Source organism: Colletotrichum higginsianum, chromosome 8 (assembly GCF_001672515.1).
Source record: "Colletotrichum higginsianum IMI 349063 chromosome 8, whole genome shotgun sequence".
Lineage (NCBI taxonomy): Eukaryota > Fungi > Ascomycota > Sordariomycetes > Glomerellales > Glomerellaceae > Colletotrichum > Colletotrichum higginsianum.
Genome location: NC_030960.1, coordinates 575,911 through 589,751, shown reverse-complemented (window position 1 = coordinate 589,751; position 13,841 = coordinate 575,911). Strand labels below are relative to the sequence as shown.

Genomic DNA, 13,841 nt, shown 5'->3' with positions numbered 1-13,841 from the left:
GTAACTATCCTCACGTCAACACACATAAAAACACCAGGGGTGACCTGTTTCTCTACGGCGAATCCTTCTTCATTTTTTCCGCTTCAAAAGATCGCCAAAGCGTTCGGCGGAGACCCGACCAGGCAAGAGACGTTCAACGGAGCAGAGGTAAGCAAGAAGGTATATCGACCCGTCTTCTTGCAGTAGGCCGAGAGACGGCTCAGGTCCCACAGCTCGCCGATGGGCATGCCGAAGAGGCTGAGAAAATAGGGATGCAAGACTGAGAGACGGCAGTTAGTGAGCGAGAGCGGCTCGACGTTTCCGGCTCCCCATGCGGGTCCCCCTCATTCTCATCAGAGGACGTGTGACAACTCACCAAGACTGGTCATGGGCGCCTCGGCACCGTCGGCGTCCAGCGGGGGCAGGGCCTCGAAGGCGTTCGCGTCGCCGGCGACGGCGGCGAAGTGCCTGTTCCAGAACCACCGGGCCGTCTCCTCCGTGCCGTGCACGCCCGACAGCTTCCTCTGCGCCATCTTTGCCATGTCCGCCGGCTCGGGTCTGTCGATGATGGCGGTGATGCCCGTCCTCAGGATGAAGATGTCGCCCTGCTTGAACGCGACACCCTGGTGCGCCGCCACGGCCTCGATGTCCTGGACGGTGATGCGGTATCCGTCCAGGGGGTGGTAGTCGATCCCCTTGGCCTCGGCGTAGGCCTTGTAGTCGACGAGGACGCCGCGGCCGACCACCCCTCCCCGCTCGTGCCAGTGGTCGATGGTCGGCATCTTGTTGTCGGCCGTCGAGGCTGCCGAGAGCTCGCCCTGGGTCGGCTTGAAGCCGTTGTAGGCCAGGCCGGTCTCCTGGTGCTGCCAGTGGACGAGACTGTCCCACTGGCTGCTCCCCTGGGTGTTGAAGTCCAGCTCGTCGTCCCAGCCGAGTCCGTCGCTCAAGCCGGTGGCCTGCAGGGAGTGCACGGTGTGAACCGTCTGCTTGCGTCCCTCGATGGCGAACTTGTTCATGCTATCCAACGGCCAGCTGTTGTTGATTTTGTTTGTCTCGTCAGAAGATTCCAATGGGTCTCGCAAAAGCAGGTTTTGGCTCGTTTCCTCGAGGAATAAGGACTGGCTTACTTGAGAGAGATGGAAACACCGTCGCGAATCTCGGCGCCGGCCTCCTTGATGACCTCGGGCGTCAGCAAGTTCAGCGTCCCGTAAATGTCCTTCTTCCCGTCCTTGTCGAAAACCCCCCACGCGCAGCCCTTGGGCATGCCCTCGACCGGCGGGAGACCGTCATAGTCGGGAAGGCTGAGCGCGGTCATGGTGGCTGGTTGGGTATACGATGATGCCTGTGGCTGCCAATGTTATTGTAGCACAGAAGGTAGATATATATTTGACGGGCTGAACAGGGAGGAGAGTGGCTCTCGATCGCTTATATCCCATCAGGTGGGTAGGCGATTGGATGAAGATCTCTAGGCAATGCCTGCCGGTGGGATGCTTCTCCAGATTGTCAAATTGGAAGGTATTGGCGCACGCGAAGGGCTTTGGGCAGGCTGTAAAGGGCCTACGGATGGCTAGGTTCCCTTGCTGCAGGTGGGTGACATGGAGATGTTGGAGTAAGCCCCCCGCAAGATGTTCCCGTGGCGTGGCGGTGGACGATCCGCAGCGCAGCACAGTTGATAGTAGATGCTCGGCTCAAGTGGTTCAGCATCTTTCCCCAGACCCTTCTTTTGTCGATCAAGATGTGAGCACTTGTTCTATCCCGTCTCTTGTCTCTTATCAACTAGCTAGCCAGAGACTTTGCGACGCTCAGGCTTTCTCATGCTTTCAAACGCCATGTCCTTCCTTGGCATGTGGTGTGTGGATGGGCACACACATTCAAGGCGCCGCCGTTCTTTTTACCTGGACCAAATGCTCCCACAATATCGTCTTGACCTCGGTCCACCCACTGTGGAACCGCTAAACTTTACCTGAACTATCTTGTCAAGCGAAGTCGCGCCAGCTCTCAAGCCGCCCACGTATTCGTTCATGGGCGGGCGGGCTGTTCTTCGTCTCCGGTTCCTACCACACACCTGCACTGCAAACTTAGTCTCAACTAATAACTGATACCAGCAGTGGTCCTCATACTACGTGCGCAGGGGTTGTTCAAGTTGCTCTCGCCTATATATTACCCACTTGGCCAAGACGGACGGGACGCCACTCGTCCGCCCGTTGCAGGGTTGGCCGCGCTCTCGCTCGGTTTCGCAACGGTCAACTGGCTGGCTGGTTGAGAAGTTCGATCGACAACAATCTCTTCAGGTTCTGATGATGCATATTGCACTCGGCGCTAGGTTCCCGTACGATGTACACCAAGAGGAAGGAAATCTGCACCACCCTTCCCCCTCCATTCCCGCCCCCTCCCCCCAACTCGATGCCCCCAACTCGATGCACGCTTCCAAGACCGTCTCTTGTCTGCACCAGACCAAGTCGAGGTTGACATACATACGCAGTCCAGGAGATCGCCAGTGAGCCGGCCACATTGTGGACCGTTACTCTTTTAGGCTGCTCTGTCTAACGATAGCCCCCGCCACCGCCCTCGCTCACCGGTGTCTGATGATCGCAAGACCGGCTCGGCGCCTGCAGACATGGAGTTCCACACGTCGACTCCCGCCCTTCCCCGTCCTCTCTAAGCGAGGTGCTTGGGGTTGCAGTGAGTCGACGTCAAGCGAATACGAATACGTACGTCGTCGTCGTCAGTATCGAGACCTTGGTGCTCCATGTACTCAAACATACATTTTCATTCTGAGCGTCTCCATCCATCGCTTATGTGGTGGCACTCTTGATGCGACTGGCACGCAGGCAAGACCCGGCTCCGGCGGCAAGTTGGACAATGGCGTACCTGAGAAGAAACGAGCCGGGAGACACACAAGCTTCGGCCCCAAGTGAGATCGGACAACAAGGACCAGTGCTTGCCAGCAAACGTCACTGGTACTGCTTTGCTGTCTGAAGAGGGGACGAGTGGGAGGGGAGGAGGGGGAAGCGCTTGGACTGTCCCATCATGACCCTCTTCCAGGCATATATTTGTCTGCTATGTGACGTGATCTGAACCATGATGTTTTGCCGTCTTGAGTCTGCACATCTGGTCTGAAGTTCCGTCCTGTTATTTTGTTGGATTGCACACAGAACTGCGAATAAAACTGCGCGCACATACTCTCAGACCCGGACACTTCTCCTCCATCGAAGAAGCCGCATCATGTCTGGTCCCCCAACAACCGCATCGGAGACGCCCGCGGGCGCCGCCGCCATGGACTTCATGACGCTGAACAAGAAGTACGCCGAGGAGAAGGAGAAGCGCCAGAGGCCGGACGGCAACAAGCAATACGTCGACATGGAGGCGGACGCGCGGTTCAGCAAGCTCGCCCGGGACCCCTGGGCCGACCACGAGAAGCTCAACGCGCACCCGGCCAACCTCCGGGACGGCGACGAGGTCAAGGTCGTCGTCCTGGGCGCCGGCTACGGCGGCCTGCTCTACGCCATCCGCCTCGTCCAGGCCGGCTTCCGCGCCGAGGACATCCGCCTCGTCGACGCCGCCGGCGGCTTCGGCGGCACCTGGTACTGGAACCGCTACCCCGGTCTCATGTGCGACGTCGAGAGCTACATCTACATGCCGCTGCTCGAGGAGACGGGCTACGTGCCGAGGCACAGGTACTCGTACGGCCACGAGCTGCTCGCGCACGCGAACCGCCTGGCCGAGACGTGGGGCCTGGCCGACAAGGGCGTCTTCCGCTCGCGGATCAAGAGCTACGAGTGGGACGAGGACGCGCGGCGGTGGTCGGTGGCCATCGAGCAGGGCCGCGGCCCCAACGAGGCGCCCGTGACGATGACGGTGCGGTCGCAGTTCGTCGTCGTCGCGAACGGCGTCCTGAACCACCCCAAGGTGGCCAAGAACCTCGAGGCCTTCGAGGGCGCCATGTTCCACACCGCGCGGTGGGACTACGGCGTCACCGGCGGCAGCCCCGACGACCTCGAGAACGTACAGCTCACGGGCCTGCAGGGGAAGCGGGTCGGCATCATCGGCACGGGCGCCACGGCCATCCAGCTCGTGCCCCAGCTCGCCAAGTGGGCGAAGGAGCTCTACGTCTTCCAGCGGACGCCCTCGTCGGTGGACGAGCGGGGCCAGCGGCCGACAGACCCGGAGGAGTGGAAGAAGAGTATCGCCAGCGGCGGCCCCGGCTGGCAGAGCCGCCGCACCCAGAACTTCAACGTCTTCATCACCGGCGGCGAGGCGGACGAGGACCTGGTCGCGGACGGCTGGACGACGATCAAGACGTACAAGGCCCTCATCGGCAGCCCCCAAGACAAGCCCCTCGGCATGGCGGACATCCCGGGCCACATCGGCAACCTGCTCGCCCTGGACGTGCCCCGGTCCGAACGGATCCGGCGGCGCGTAGACGAGATCGTCAAGGACAAGGCGACGGCCGAGTCGCTCAAGCCGTGGTACCCGAGCTGGTGCAAGCGGCCGACGTTCCACGACGACTACCTGCCGGCGTTCAACCTGCCCAACGTCCACCTGGTCGACACCAACGGCAAGGGCGTGGACAGGGCGACCGGGACGTCCCTCGTCGTCGGCGACGCAGACTACCCGCTCGACGTCGTCGTGCTGAGCACGGGGTACAGGCCGGTCGGCGAGAACCTGGTCGAGCCTTCGAGCCGGTCCAACATGACCATCCGGGGCCGTGGGGGGCTCCTCATGTCCGACAAGTGGTTCGGCGAGGGGCCGTCGACGTTGCACGGCGTGCTCACCAGCGGCTTCCCGAACCTCTTCCTCGCCGGCCCGCTGCAGACCGGCGCATCGGTCAACTTCGCCTACGTGCAGGACGTGCTCTCGCAGCACTGCGCGTACATCCTGGCCGAGGCGATGAAGCGGGCCGGCAAGAGCACCGACAAGGTCGTCGTCGAGTCCACCGTCGAGGCCGAGGAGGCCTACGCGGGGCTCATCATGCAGTACGCGGCCTGGTTCTCCGCCATGAGCGTCTGCACGCCGGGGTACCTGAACAACGAAGGGCACCAGGCGCCGCCGGAAGAGCAGATGAAGATGGCCAAGGGCGCGCCGTTCCCTCTCGGGATGAATGCCTGGGCGGAGTTCCTGAAGGAGTGGCGTGCCGAGGGTTCGATGAAGGGTGTGAATGTTACTACCGCATGAACTGAGGGGTTCGGATAGAAAGGCTTGGTGGCGCGAAAGAAAGTTGGCTGGGCGTGTGTGGCGGGAGTTTTGTCAACTGGATCGATAGAAAAAGAAAAGACAAAAAACAATAGTAACGTAGTCTCGGATGAGGTTTCGAGTCCTTACATAGTAGCCGTGAAAAAAGGCCAAACGGAACTAAAAGAGTGCTGGTTACATTACATGTATGGAACGAAATATCCAACTTCCCCGTGTAAACATTACGATTTTGGAACAACTTCCTGCGGCGTCCTTCGCGTGCTCGGACTCAGAAGATCTTGTCGAGGATCTTCTCGCCCCCGTCCAGCCGGTCCGCCTCCTTCCTCAGCGCCTCGGCCCTGAACTTCCGAAACGCCGTCTCGATCCTGGCGCGGCTCTCGGGGTCCTTGCTGATGGTCCGGGCCGCCGACGCCGTCCCGGAGAAGAAGCCGAGCTCGCCCCCCAGGAAGAGGCTGCCGAGCCCGAGCAGCGAGTACGCCGCGACGTCGCCGAGCCTCGTCGGCGCCATCTTCTCCGTCACGTCAGGGATAGGTTCTGGCCTGGTGTGTCAGCGGTGTCGGAGGCAGACCGAAGGGAAAAAAAGGAGGAAAACGGGGGGAAAAGGGGGAAAGGGGGGTGGATGTTGTTGACTGACCTGTTCTTCCGCTGGCAAACTGGACGTGTGTCGGCTTCTCGGTGGCCCGGAACGCGGCGAACATGTCGGCGCGGGCCCGTCTCAGCCGGAAGGCGAGGAAGAACCCGAGTCCCAGGCCGACGACGGAGCCGATCGTCGCATGCGTGCCGACCCTGCTGGCGGCGGTCTTGAGCAGGTCACGGTCCGAGTCACGAAGGTCGTGTTCGAGGTGTTTCTCGGCGATGGCGGCCAGGTCGTCCGAAGACGGCGACTTGCGGAAGGCGGCCAAGGAATCGCGAGACATGTTGGTGAGGTGGATGGATGGATGGATGGATGGATCGATGAGATATGCAGACGGGGGAGGAGACTCAAGAGTGGACTCTGTGATGAATGGCCTACAGTCTTTGTTGTTTTGTCTAGGGCACTTTCTGAGTAGGTATGAAGTAAAAGACAGTTTCACATAATTCATCCAGTTAACTAACTCCCTTGATATCCCGCCCGCCGCCGCCCACGGAAATCGCGGGCGCCAAGTTCGGGGCTCTTCTGGCTTCTAGCGCCCCGATGACGTCCTGCATACGTGACCGAGATGCCCTGGACTAGAACCTGCTGGACCGTGCGGCGAAGCTTCTCGGGGGGGGGGGGGGGGGGGGGGCCAGGAACCATTTCCAGCGGCTTCGATCCAGGACTCGTGAGTCTATCTTACCAGCACTTGACTTCCGACTTGACTTCCGGACGGGCTGACGGGGTTTGCACCACACCTAATCAATTCAAGAGATTGTCGCCGTGCCCTCCTCTGTCTGTGGATCGGGGAGTTGTCTTATACAGAGACCAAGCAGGGGTGGTTCGGCGACACACCATGCAATGTAATGCATGCCAGGATGAATGTTGTTTGGCGCAACTCTCATCTCAAGCTACCATCCCTTCCATGCAAAGAAGCCGTCGTCCCAAGCCTGAGGCTGGCTTCAGGAAATAACAATGCAACGGCACAGTACGATTAACCTTTATCGGATCATGGGGCTTCTCTGGGCTCATGCTCTGTAAAAATTAGGAACGGTAATGTAGAGTGCAACCAAGCCTACTTATCATTCAACGATGTTTCAATATGTCACAAATCGGAAGGGTGGCCGAGTTGGTTATGGCGCCAGGTTAAGGTCAGCTTAACATCTGTTTCCTGGTGGGGCAACCCGCGCGAGTTCGAGTCTCGTCCCTTTCATTTTTCATTTTTTGCATCAGGTCCTCCTCCCTCCCTCCATCTCGCCTCGCATTTTCCTCATCTGTTTTGCTCGAACGTCGCGAGTAAAGAAAGAAGGGGCCTGGTCTGATTTGCGACCTTCATCATCCTTTTTCCAGGAGACTTCAGAAGAACCGTCTAGCTATTGTGACGTACGTCAAGCCAGGGTAAGCGCCAGGGACAGTAACAGAGACAGCTCGCCGGCGTCTTGATGTTTGAGAGATTTCCGTGGATCTCTTCAAACTGGAAGAAGGGGAAATGGGCTCGCTCGGTACCTGGACCGTGGGTTGACTGGGCGGGAACAAGGCCGCGGGTCTTCTTGGTGTGGACTGCTACTACTACCACCACAACCACACGCCTTGCTGTGTAGCTGGGACTGGCCAAGGGTTCCAGGGGCAGCAAGTGGACAATAGCTAACAGAGATCGGATCGCCAGCGATGTTCCAAGGTGTATCTCATGGTGTCAGTCCCCAACCCCGTTGAAAAGACAAGATAGTCCCATCGAGAACACCCTTTCCAGAGGTCGTAGTCACTAGGGAGGGCGGGGGCCCACAGACTCTCAGTCACATGGTCCCTGATATCACCAACTTCAGCAGCTTGAGTGCAGATTTCGTCCACCCACAAGAGACTTTTCATTCTGAATTCAATCACAAGGCCGGAGCCCAGTCTCTCTTGTACTCGCCTATGGGCATTCATCCCACCAACGCCGTTCGCCCCAACCTAGGGAGAGCCACCCAAGCTGTCTCCAGTCTCCTTTTTCTTCTCCCACCGGTCCAGCGCCAACCAACCCATCACCATGATCCTTTTTTGACGTTTCCCCTATACCTTTCGAGCTTGTCTCTCTTCCATCGCCTGACCAAACACCCACAAGCACCCCCCGACATGTCTAGAAAAAACATGGTCTTGACCTGCCTGGAAAAGCGCCTTTTCCAAAGCCCGCCCTGTGAACAGATACACCGAATCCCGCAAAAAAACCACCCTCTCCAAAACAAAGCAAAACAAACCCTAGACAAGCTCAACGCAATTTGTTTGCCCCATCGCTGCAAGCAAACGTAAACGACAGAGGGGGTATCGGAGCTCAAGACCAACAAACCAGCGACCGACCAGCCGGCAAATCGAACGAACAGAACAGGCTTGATTCACACGCAGAACGGTCACGAATAGTCAAGAAACAAACAACAGTGACAAGCAGACTAAAAGCTAGGAAATCTCTGTTGGGGCGAGTCCCGTGTGGAAATAGACAAATGAAGGGGGACAACCAAGTCGAGAGAACCATCCGAAAGCCGACGCCCAAGACAGGCCCAGATGTCCAGAGAATAACTAAGGCCGCAAAGCACGCAATCGTCGTTCTCGTGACGTCTCACAATCGTGTCCGCTATCCGTATGCCTAAGATCAAACAAGTCCAAAGAAATATGTGTCATTCGCCCAGGTATCCATCGTGCAGCGTAAAGGGCCCAAGGCGGCGGCGGCGAACGAAAACGACGAGCGAAGTTTCGGTGTATAAGCAAACAAGACAATCGTGAGAGCAGCTTAGCTCATGAGACCCTTTGGCCGGGTGTTCATGGCGAGTGCAAGAGCAGATAAGCCGTCAAGGTGATCCGTCCACCCATCGCTCTACTACAGAGGTTGTTAGCCAACGTGCTTTCTTGACACACACACTACCCAGGGAGCCTTACCTGAGGAGGGGCACCAGGAGGGCCCTGGGGTCCCGGGGGGCCGTGAGGACCAGGAGCACCGAAGTGAGCAGGTCCGTAGGCGCCGGGGCCGGGGGGAGCAAAGTAGTGAGGCGGGGGAGGGGCAGGACGGTAGGGGGTACCAACACCAGAGTTGTTTTGGCTGCGACCCCAGCTCAGACGGACACGAGAGTTTCCAATAGGGTATCCCTGCATCTGGTTGATGGCCATCTCGGCAGCATGGCGGTGGACGAACTGGACGAAGCCGCAGCCCTTGCCAGGAGGGATCTTGACGTAGGTGATCTCGCCAAAGCCCTGGAAGAAGCTTCGGAGCTCATCCTCGGTAACGTAGCCCGACAGGCCTCCGACGAAAACGGTCGTGTTGTTGGGGTCGGTGAACTGGTTCATCTGCTGGCCGGGAGGGTTGTAGGGGGCTCCATAAGCACCACCGTACTGAGCAGGCGAGGGAACCCCGTAGAATCCCTGCTGGTGAGGAGGCAGGCCGGGGGCCATCATCTGGTTGCCGTGGTGCTGCTGGTACGGGCCGCCGTGGTTACTGCTGTTCTCGTTCAGTCGCTGAGCACGTAGTGCGCGCAAGGGCATATGACTAAAACTCACCGGTTCTTGGGGGTGGCAGTGGAGATGCGCATGGGACGGTTGCCGCAGTAGACTCCCTGCATCTCGACAAGGGCTCGCTGCTGGTCCTGCTCGTCGGTGAAGCGAACAAAGCCGTAGCCACGCGACTGTCCCGACATGGCATCCGTCATGATCTTAGCAGACTTGCAAGAAGGGAATCGCGCCTGGAACAGAGACACGAGAACGTATTCGTTGACCTCGGGGCCGAGGTCACCGACAAAGATCGAGTATTCGGGACCACGGTCGTCACGTCGGTCGTTGATGCCGCCGCCGGAAGCCCAGTTGAGCTTGAAGGCACGGTTGGAGTTGGGGACGGGGGTTCCGTTCAGGCCGAGAGCCTTGCTGGCAGCGTCGGACGACGAAAACTCGACAAAGCAGTATCCGGCATTGCCAGACGTCTTGTCACGGATGACCTTGACGTTGACAGGCTCGCCGGTGGCGGTAAGGAAGACGCCCTTAATGAAGTTCTCGTCCATCCAGGGCTCGAGCTCGCCCATCCTGCCTGTTGTCAGACCACGGCCAAAGCGGACGTTTGCGGCTTCACTTACCAGAGGGTGTTCTTATTCGCGTCCTGCTGGTTGGGGGCCTGCACACCGCCCGGGATCTCTCCGGAACCGTTGTTGCCAGGGAAGGGCATGCCGCCAGAGACGGGAGTGCCGAAGCCGTCGCCGTTAGCGTTGGCAGGGGGGGCGCCGTTGCCCTGAGCAGGGTTGTAGGGGTTGATGCCGTCCATTTTCACAGTTGAAACTGGGAGCAACATCAGTCAAGTTGATCCGATTTGCCATTGTGCAATTGAATTGAAGCAACTTACCGTTGCAAAATTCGTTGAAAGCTAACAAAGTCGGAACAGAACTATCCCGGCTTGAAATAAGGGTTATTGGTCTTGCAAATCGAAACAGAAAATCCTGTATTCAGAGGCGAAACCGAGACACCGAAAAGCACTCTGTAAAAAGTCGATTCTCTTACGCCTGCACGCCCCGTCGTAAAAACGAAAGATCGATATGCCGCGGGGTACTGGGGCAAGAAATGCTACAGCCGCCGACTCAAGAAACTGAGCGATGCTTCGAATTCGACTTTTGGGTCTCCGATATTTGCGCCTTGGCCAAAGTCAACTTTCACCGATCCGTGATAGGGTCAAAAGAAGATTCCGAAATGATTGGACCTAAACGGAGGTTAGCATCGCAAGGACAAAAGTGTTTCTGCAGCAGCACGCCTTGGGCAACGATCGCGGTCGCAGTCCGCAGTCCCAGTAGCTGTCGGTCACCGCCACAGTCGCCATGCCAAAGAACGTCGGAGAACCATAGTCGAAGGAGCTTGTCTAGTGTTGATGGGTTGTAGGTGAGCGCAGTGCGAAGCCGAGCAATTGTCCATCAACGGGTAGTTGCGCACACAGGTGGACCGAGCCTGTATTCAGCAGCTCTGTCGCGTGTGCCAGCCGTCGCACCTTGTCCCGACTGATCTAGCGAAGCTTGCTGGAACATGGTGCATCCGATGAAGAGAGCCACGTATCCTTCGGCCACGCTGCGCATTAAGAACCACTTCGTCGACTGGTGTCCTCCTCGACTCGACGCCATATGCCGCTCCAGCCTTGGTAGCCGCAGAATTTTGTAACAGTCGCATGGCGAAGCATTATGCTGTGGCGATACGATGGCGCATGATGGCAGCCATGCCATGGCCGGGGCCCAGGTGATTGCTCATGCATCTTGCGATGGTGACAACAGCTGTGCGGGGCGGCGATGCGAGCTGAGGTAGGATGGGGCTTACGGAAGCGTCGGGTACGGGGAGGCAGAGCGTGATCGTTGTCGGGCGCTGACAGGAATCAAGACATGCTGCGGTTCAGCAAGCGGCCGACAGTGACGACTCGGTACAGGACACGTCGAGGTCGAATGGCTTCGGCATTTGGCTGGAGATCGACGTCCATGACCCGGGATGATCCACGATGCATGGAGGGGTTGCGTGAGGCGTCCAAGGCCGCCACTCCATATTTTCTCCGACAGCGACCACCACAGCGACCACCAACAACCAGAGCTCCAGGAGTCAATTCGATAGTGACGGCGGCGTCGCGGCCCATGGCACAGGGTTTGCCGAAGGTGCCGAAGCCCGGGAGGGTCGGGCACGATTTCAGGAAATGCGCTCGCGGCGACGACAACGACGACGACGGCGATGGCGACGACGACGGCTTGTGACTGCGGCTGGACTGCTGCGACGATGCGACGTATGGGAGAAGGGGAGATGGGGCGGATGAAAGAACCAAAGAGACGTCGATGACTTACTTTTAGGCGCCAACAAAAAGGACTCTTTTTTCCGGTTGACGAGGAAGAAAAAACCGTCGTGCGACTCGTAAGGAGGGTGAGGATGGGAAGAAGGGAGGGAAGAATTACGAAAAGAGTGTTTTCGTGTCGAGGGAGGAATTTCGGAGGGGGTTAAACGACGTGGGAAGAAAAAAAAAAGCGACAAGGAAGTTGCGCGCAGAGATTTTTTTTCCGGTGGTGAGGGCCGTGGGGATCTCGCTCTGTCAGTGGTGACGTTGGGTCGGTCGACTACGTAAAGCGCGGCAGCCAAAGCGGTCGTAGTAAGGTAAGGCAAGGTAGTCGGTCGTAGTAATAGGTAGTAGGAGCGACACGCAGCGACGGCAGCAGTAGCAAAGCACAACTGTTTTTTTGCCCGCAGCAACCGAGACAATCGCTAGAAAGGATGCTTCGATTCGGAGGCCAAAGGAAAACTCGCAGCGCAACGCAGAGCAGAGCAGAGCAAGACGAGACGACGGAGGCACAGCAGCAGAGACGAGGCAGAGCAGAGAGATGTGCAACTCTAAAGAAAAGAGGAAGAAAGAGAAGAAGCGATGTGGGTAAGAGGAGAAGAGAGTGGGAAGGGGAGGGGGAGTGGGAAGGACAGGAAGAAATGGACACAGAGACAGACTGAGAGACAGACTCTCTCTGGCGATGCACACAAGCACAGGTAGGTACCTAGAATGTGGATGATAGTTTCCTGGCAAAGGGGAAGGGAGGGGGGGGAGGCGCGACCTAAACTCTAGCTAAGGTAGGGGAGGGGGTGTGCGACATGAGTGGTGTGTGGTGTGTGTGTGGGCGTAGAAAGAGGAACTCAAGATCGGGGGATTTGAGGAGAAAGGTCGGCAGGCAAGTACTGTACTTTACCCAGACAATAGGTAGCTGGCTGTGTGTCCGTAGGAAGGCAGGTGGGCAGGTACCTGAATAAAGACTTTCCACATCCTCCCGAGCATCAATACTACACGATGCGGCACGAGCTGCTGTGCGCGACCTTTCCAGTGCCATACTCAGATGTTTGTAGTACGTACGTACGTACGTACGTAGCACATAGGCGGACGGCTTCTTGGGACTCCTATCCTGGCAAGGTCTGCGAGAAGCAGATCGATTTCACTCTTCTCGGTTTATGTTCGCTCTCCAAGACCAAGTTCAATGTCGAGGACATGCTGCACACCTCACTGCGTACGTTCTATGTTCACAGCGCGCACAGTAGACAACAGGCTTTTTGGTAGGCAAGGTAGACTGAGATGCTGAGTTGCCTTCGTAGCCGGACTGAGTGGGCTAAGTGGGCCCGGTGTCGGTGCTGATGCCGTGCGTTGAGCTGGGCGGGAGCCGTGGGTCGTGGCTGCACCAGCGAACGAACGAAACGAAACCTAACAGAACAAGGGGCACCAGCCATAAGGGACGCCGGCGCCTGGCGGCGGGGGCCGGCGTCAGGTTCGCTCGCTCATCAGGGATGTGCACGCCGGATATAGAAAGAAATACTACTCAAGAACACAGTCCTTCCTCCCCTTTTCCCACTCTCCTTACTCGGTACAAGAAAAACAGCCCTAGGAATCTAAGTACATGTATTCCATGGCTTCAACTTTTGAGACAGATCGACGCAAGAAGAGGAAGAGGAGGAGGGTGAGCAGAGGAGGTGTGGGCAGGCAAGCATGGAAAGAACCCGAGAGGCAACCTCGCAATTGGAGGCTGACTACGATGTACAGACAGATACAGCAGCGTGGGGAAGTAAGCAGGTGACAGACATGTGCCTTCCGTCGACTGCCGGCGGAGTATCTGAACACGGCAGCAGTGGGTAAGAAGAACCCCCTTCTTCTCCTTCCGTTCATGTCCAATTGAAGATAAACAGGCAGCTGCTCCTTTAACCTTCCTTACTTACCTAAGTACCTAACCTACCCGTACATAGGTATTCCAAGGCAGCCACGGTAGCTACTAGACAGGTACCTCCGTAGGTACATACGCGTCGAGGCTCAGGTCACAGGAGAGCAATGTTCCGTGCCAAGCACAACGGCTGACTGTGAGGTGTACGTACATGTACTCTGACAGCTGAAGCATCCCGGCTCTTGCTCTCCTGCCTTGAAAACCTTGTTGGTGAGGGTCCATTCTTCTGGGGCCCATCACTTCTAGACCTCGTCTTTCTGTCTACTGCCCTCTCTCTTCGCAATTGTGTTCGTACATCGTACTTAGCCAGGTGACAAGGCAGGTAAGGATAGCCGCGGTGCATCATT

At 57.8% G+C, this 13,841-nt stretch overlaps 7 protein-coding genes across 7 annotated transcripts; 3 read left to right on the top strand and 4 right to left on the bottom strand.

Moving 5' to 3' along the window:
- Positions 1–83: 83 nt before the first annotated feature.
- Positions 84–995, bottom strand: CH63R_11190 (uncharacterized protein; the record flags this gene model as incomplete). Its single annotated transcript, XM_018306164.1, has 2 exons — positions 84–259; positions 356–995. 2 exons carry the CDS (start codon positions 993–995, stop codon positions 84–86), a joined length of 816 nt encoding a protein of 271 aa, XP_018153005.1.
- Positions 996–1,102: 107 nt separating this feature from the next.
- Positions 1,103–1,294, bottom strand: CH63R_11189 (uncharacterized protein; the record flags this gene model as incomplete). The annotated part of the gene is made up of 1 exon (XM_018306163.1): positions 1,103–1,294. One exon carries the CDS (start codon positions 1,292–1,294, stop codon positions 1,103–1,105), a length of 192 nt encoding a protein of 63 aa, XP_018153004.1.
- A 1,910-nt stretch (positions 1,295–3,204) lies between these two features.
- On the top strand, positions 3,205–5,154 carry CH63R_11188 (Cyclohexanone monooxygenase; the record flags this gene model as incomplete). Its single annotated transcript, XM_018306162.1, has 1 exon — positions 3,205–5,154. The coding sequence occupies one exon, from the start codon at positions 3,205–3,207 to the stop codon at positions 5,152–5,154; it is 1,950 nt and encodes a 649-aa protein (XP_018153003.1).
- Positions 5,155–5,440: 286 nt separating this feature from the next.
- Positions 5,441–6,089, bottom strand: CH63R_11187 (uncharacterized protein; the record flags this gene model as incomplete). Its single annotated transcript, XM_018306161.1, has 2 exons — positions 5,441–5,706; positions 5,807–6,089. 2 exons carry the CDS (start codon positions 6,087–6,089, stop codon positions 5,441–5,443), a joined length of 549 nt encoding a protein of 182 aa, XP_018153002.1.
- Positions 6,090–8,546: 2,457 nt separating this feature from the next.
- CH63R_11186 (RNA recognition domain-containing protein) lies at positions 8,547–10,058 on the bottom strand (the record flags this gene model as incomplete). The annotated part of the gene is made up of 4 exons (XM_018306160.1): positions 8,547–8,630; positions 8,693–9,248; positions 9,308–9,823; positions 9,874–10,058. The coding sequence occupies 4 exons, from the start codon at positions 10,056–10,058 to the stop codon at positions 8,547–8,549; spliced, it is 1,341 nt and encodes a 446-aa protein (XP_018153001.1).
- Positions 10,059–12,578: 2,520 nt separating this feature from the next.
- Positions 12,579–12,930, top strand: CH63R_11185 (uncharacterized protein; the record flags this gene model as incomplete). Its single annotated transcript, XM_018306159.1, has 3 exons — positions 12,579–12,595; positions 12,665–12,792; positions 12,878–12,930. The coding sequence occupies 3 exons, from the start codon at positions 12,579–12,581 to the stop codon at positions 12,928–12,930; spliced, it is 198 nt and encodes a 65-aa protein (XP_018153000.1).
- A 335-nt stretch (positions 12,931–13,265) lies between these two features.
- Positions 13,266–13,565, top strand: CH63R_11184 (uncharacterized protein; the record flags this gene model as incomplete). The annotated part of the gene is made up of 2 exons (XM_018306158.1): positions 13,266–13,408; positions 13,520–13,565. 2 exons carry the CDS (start codon positions 13,266–13,268, stop codon positions 13,563–13,565), a joined length of 189 nt encoding a protein of 62 aa, XP_018152999.1.
- Between the last annotated feature and the right edge of the window lie 276 nt (positions 13,566–13,841).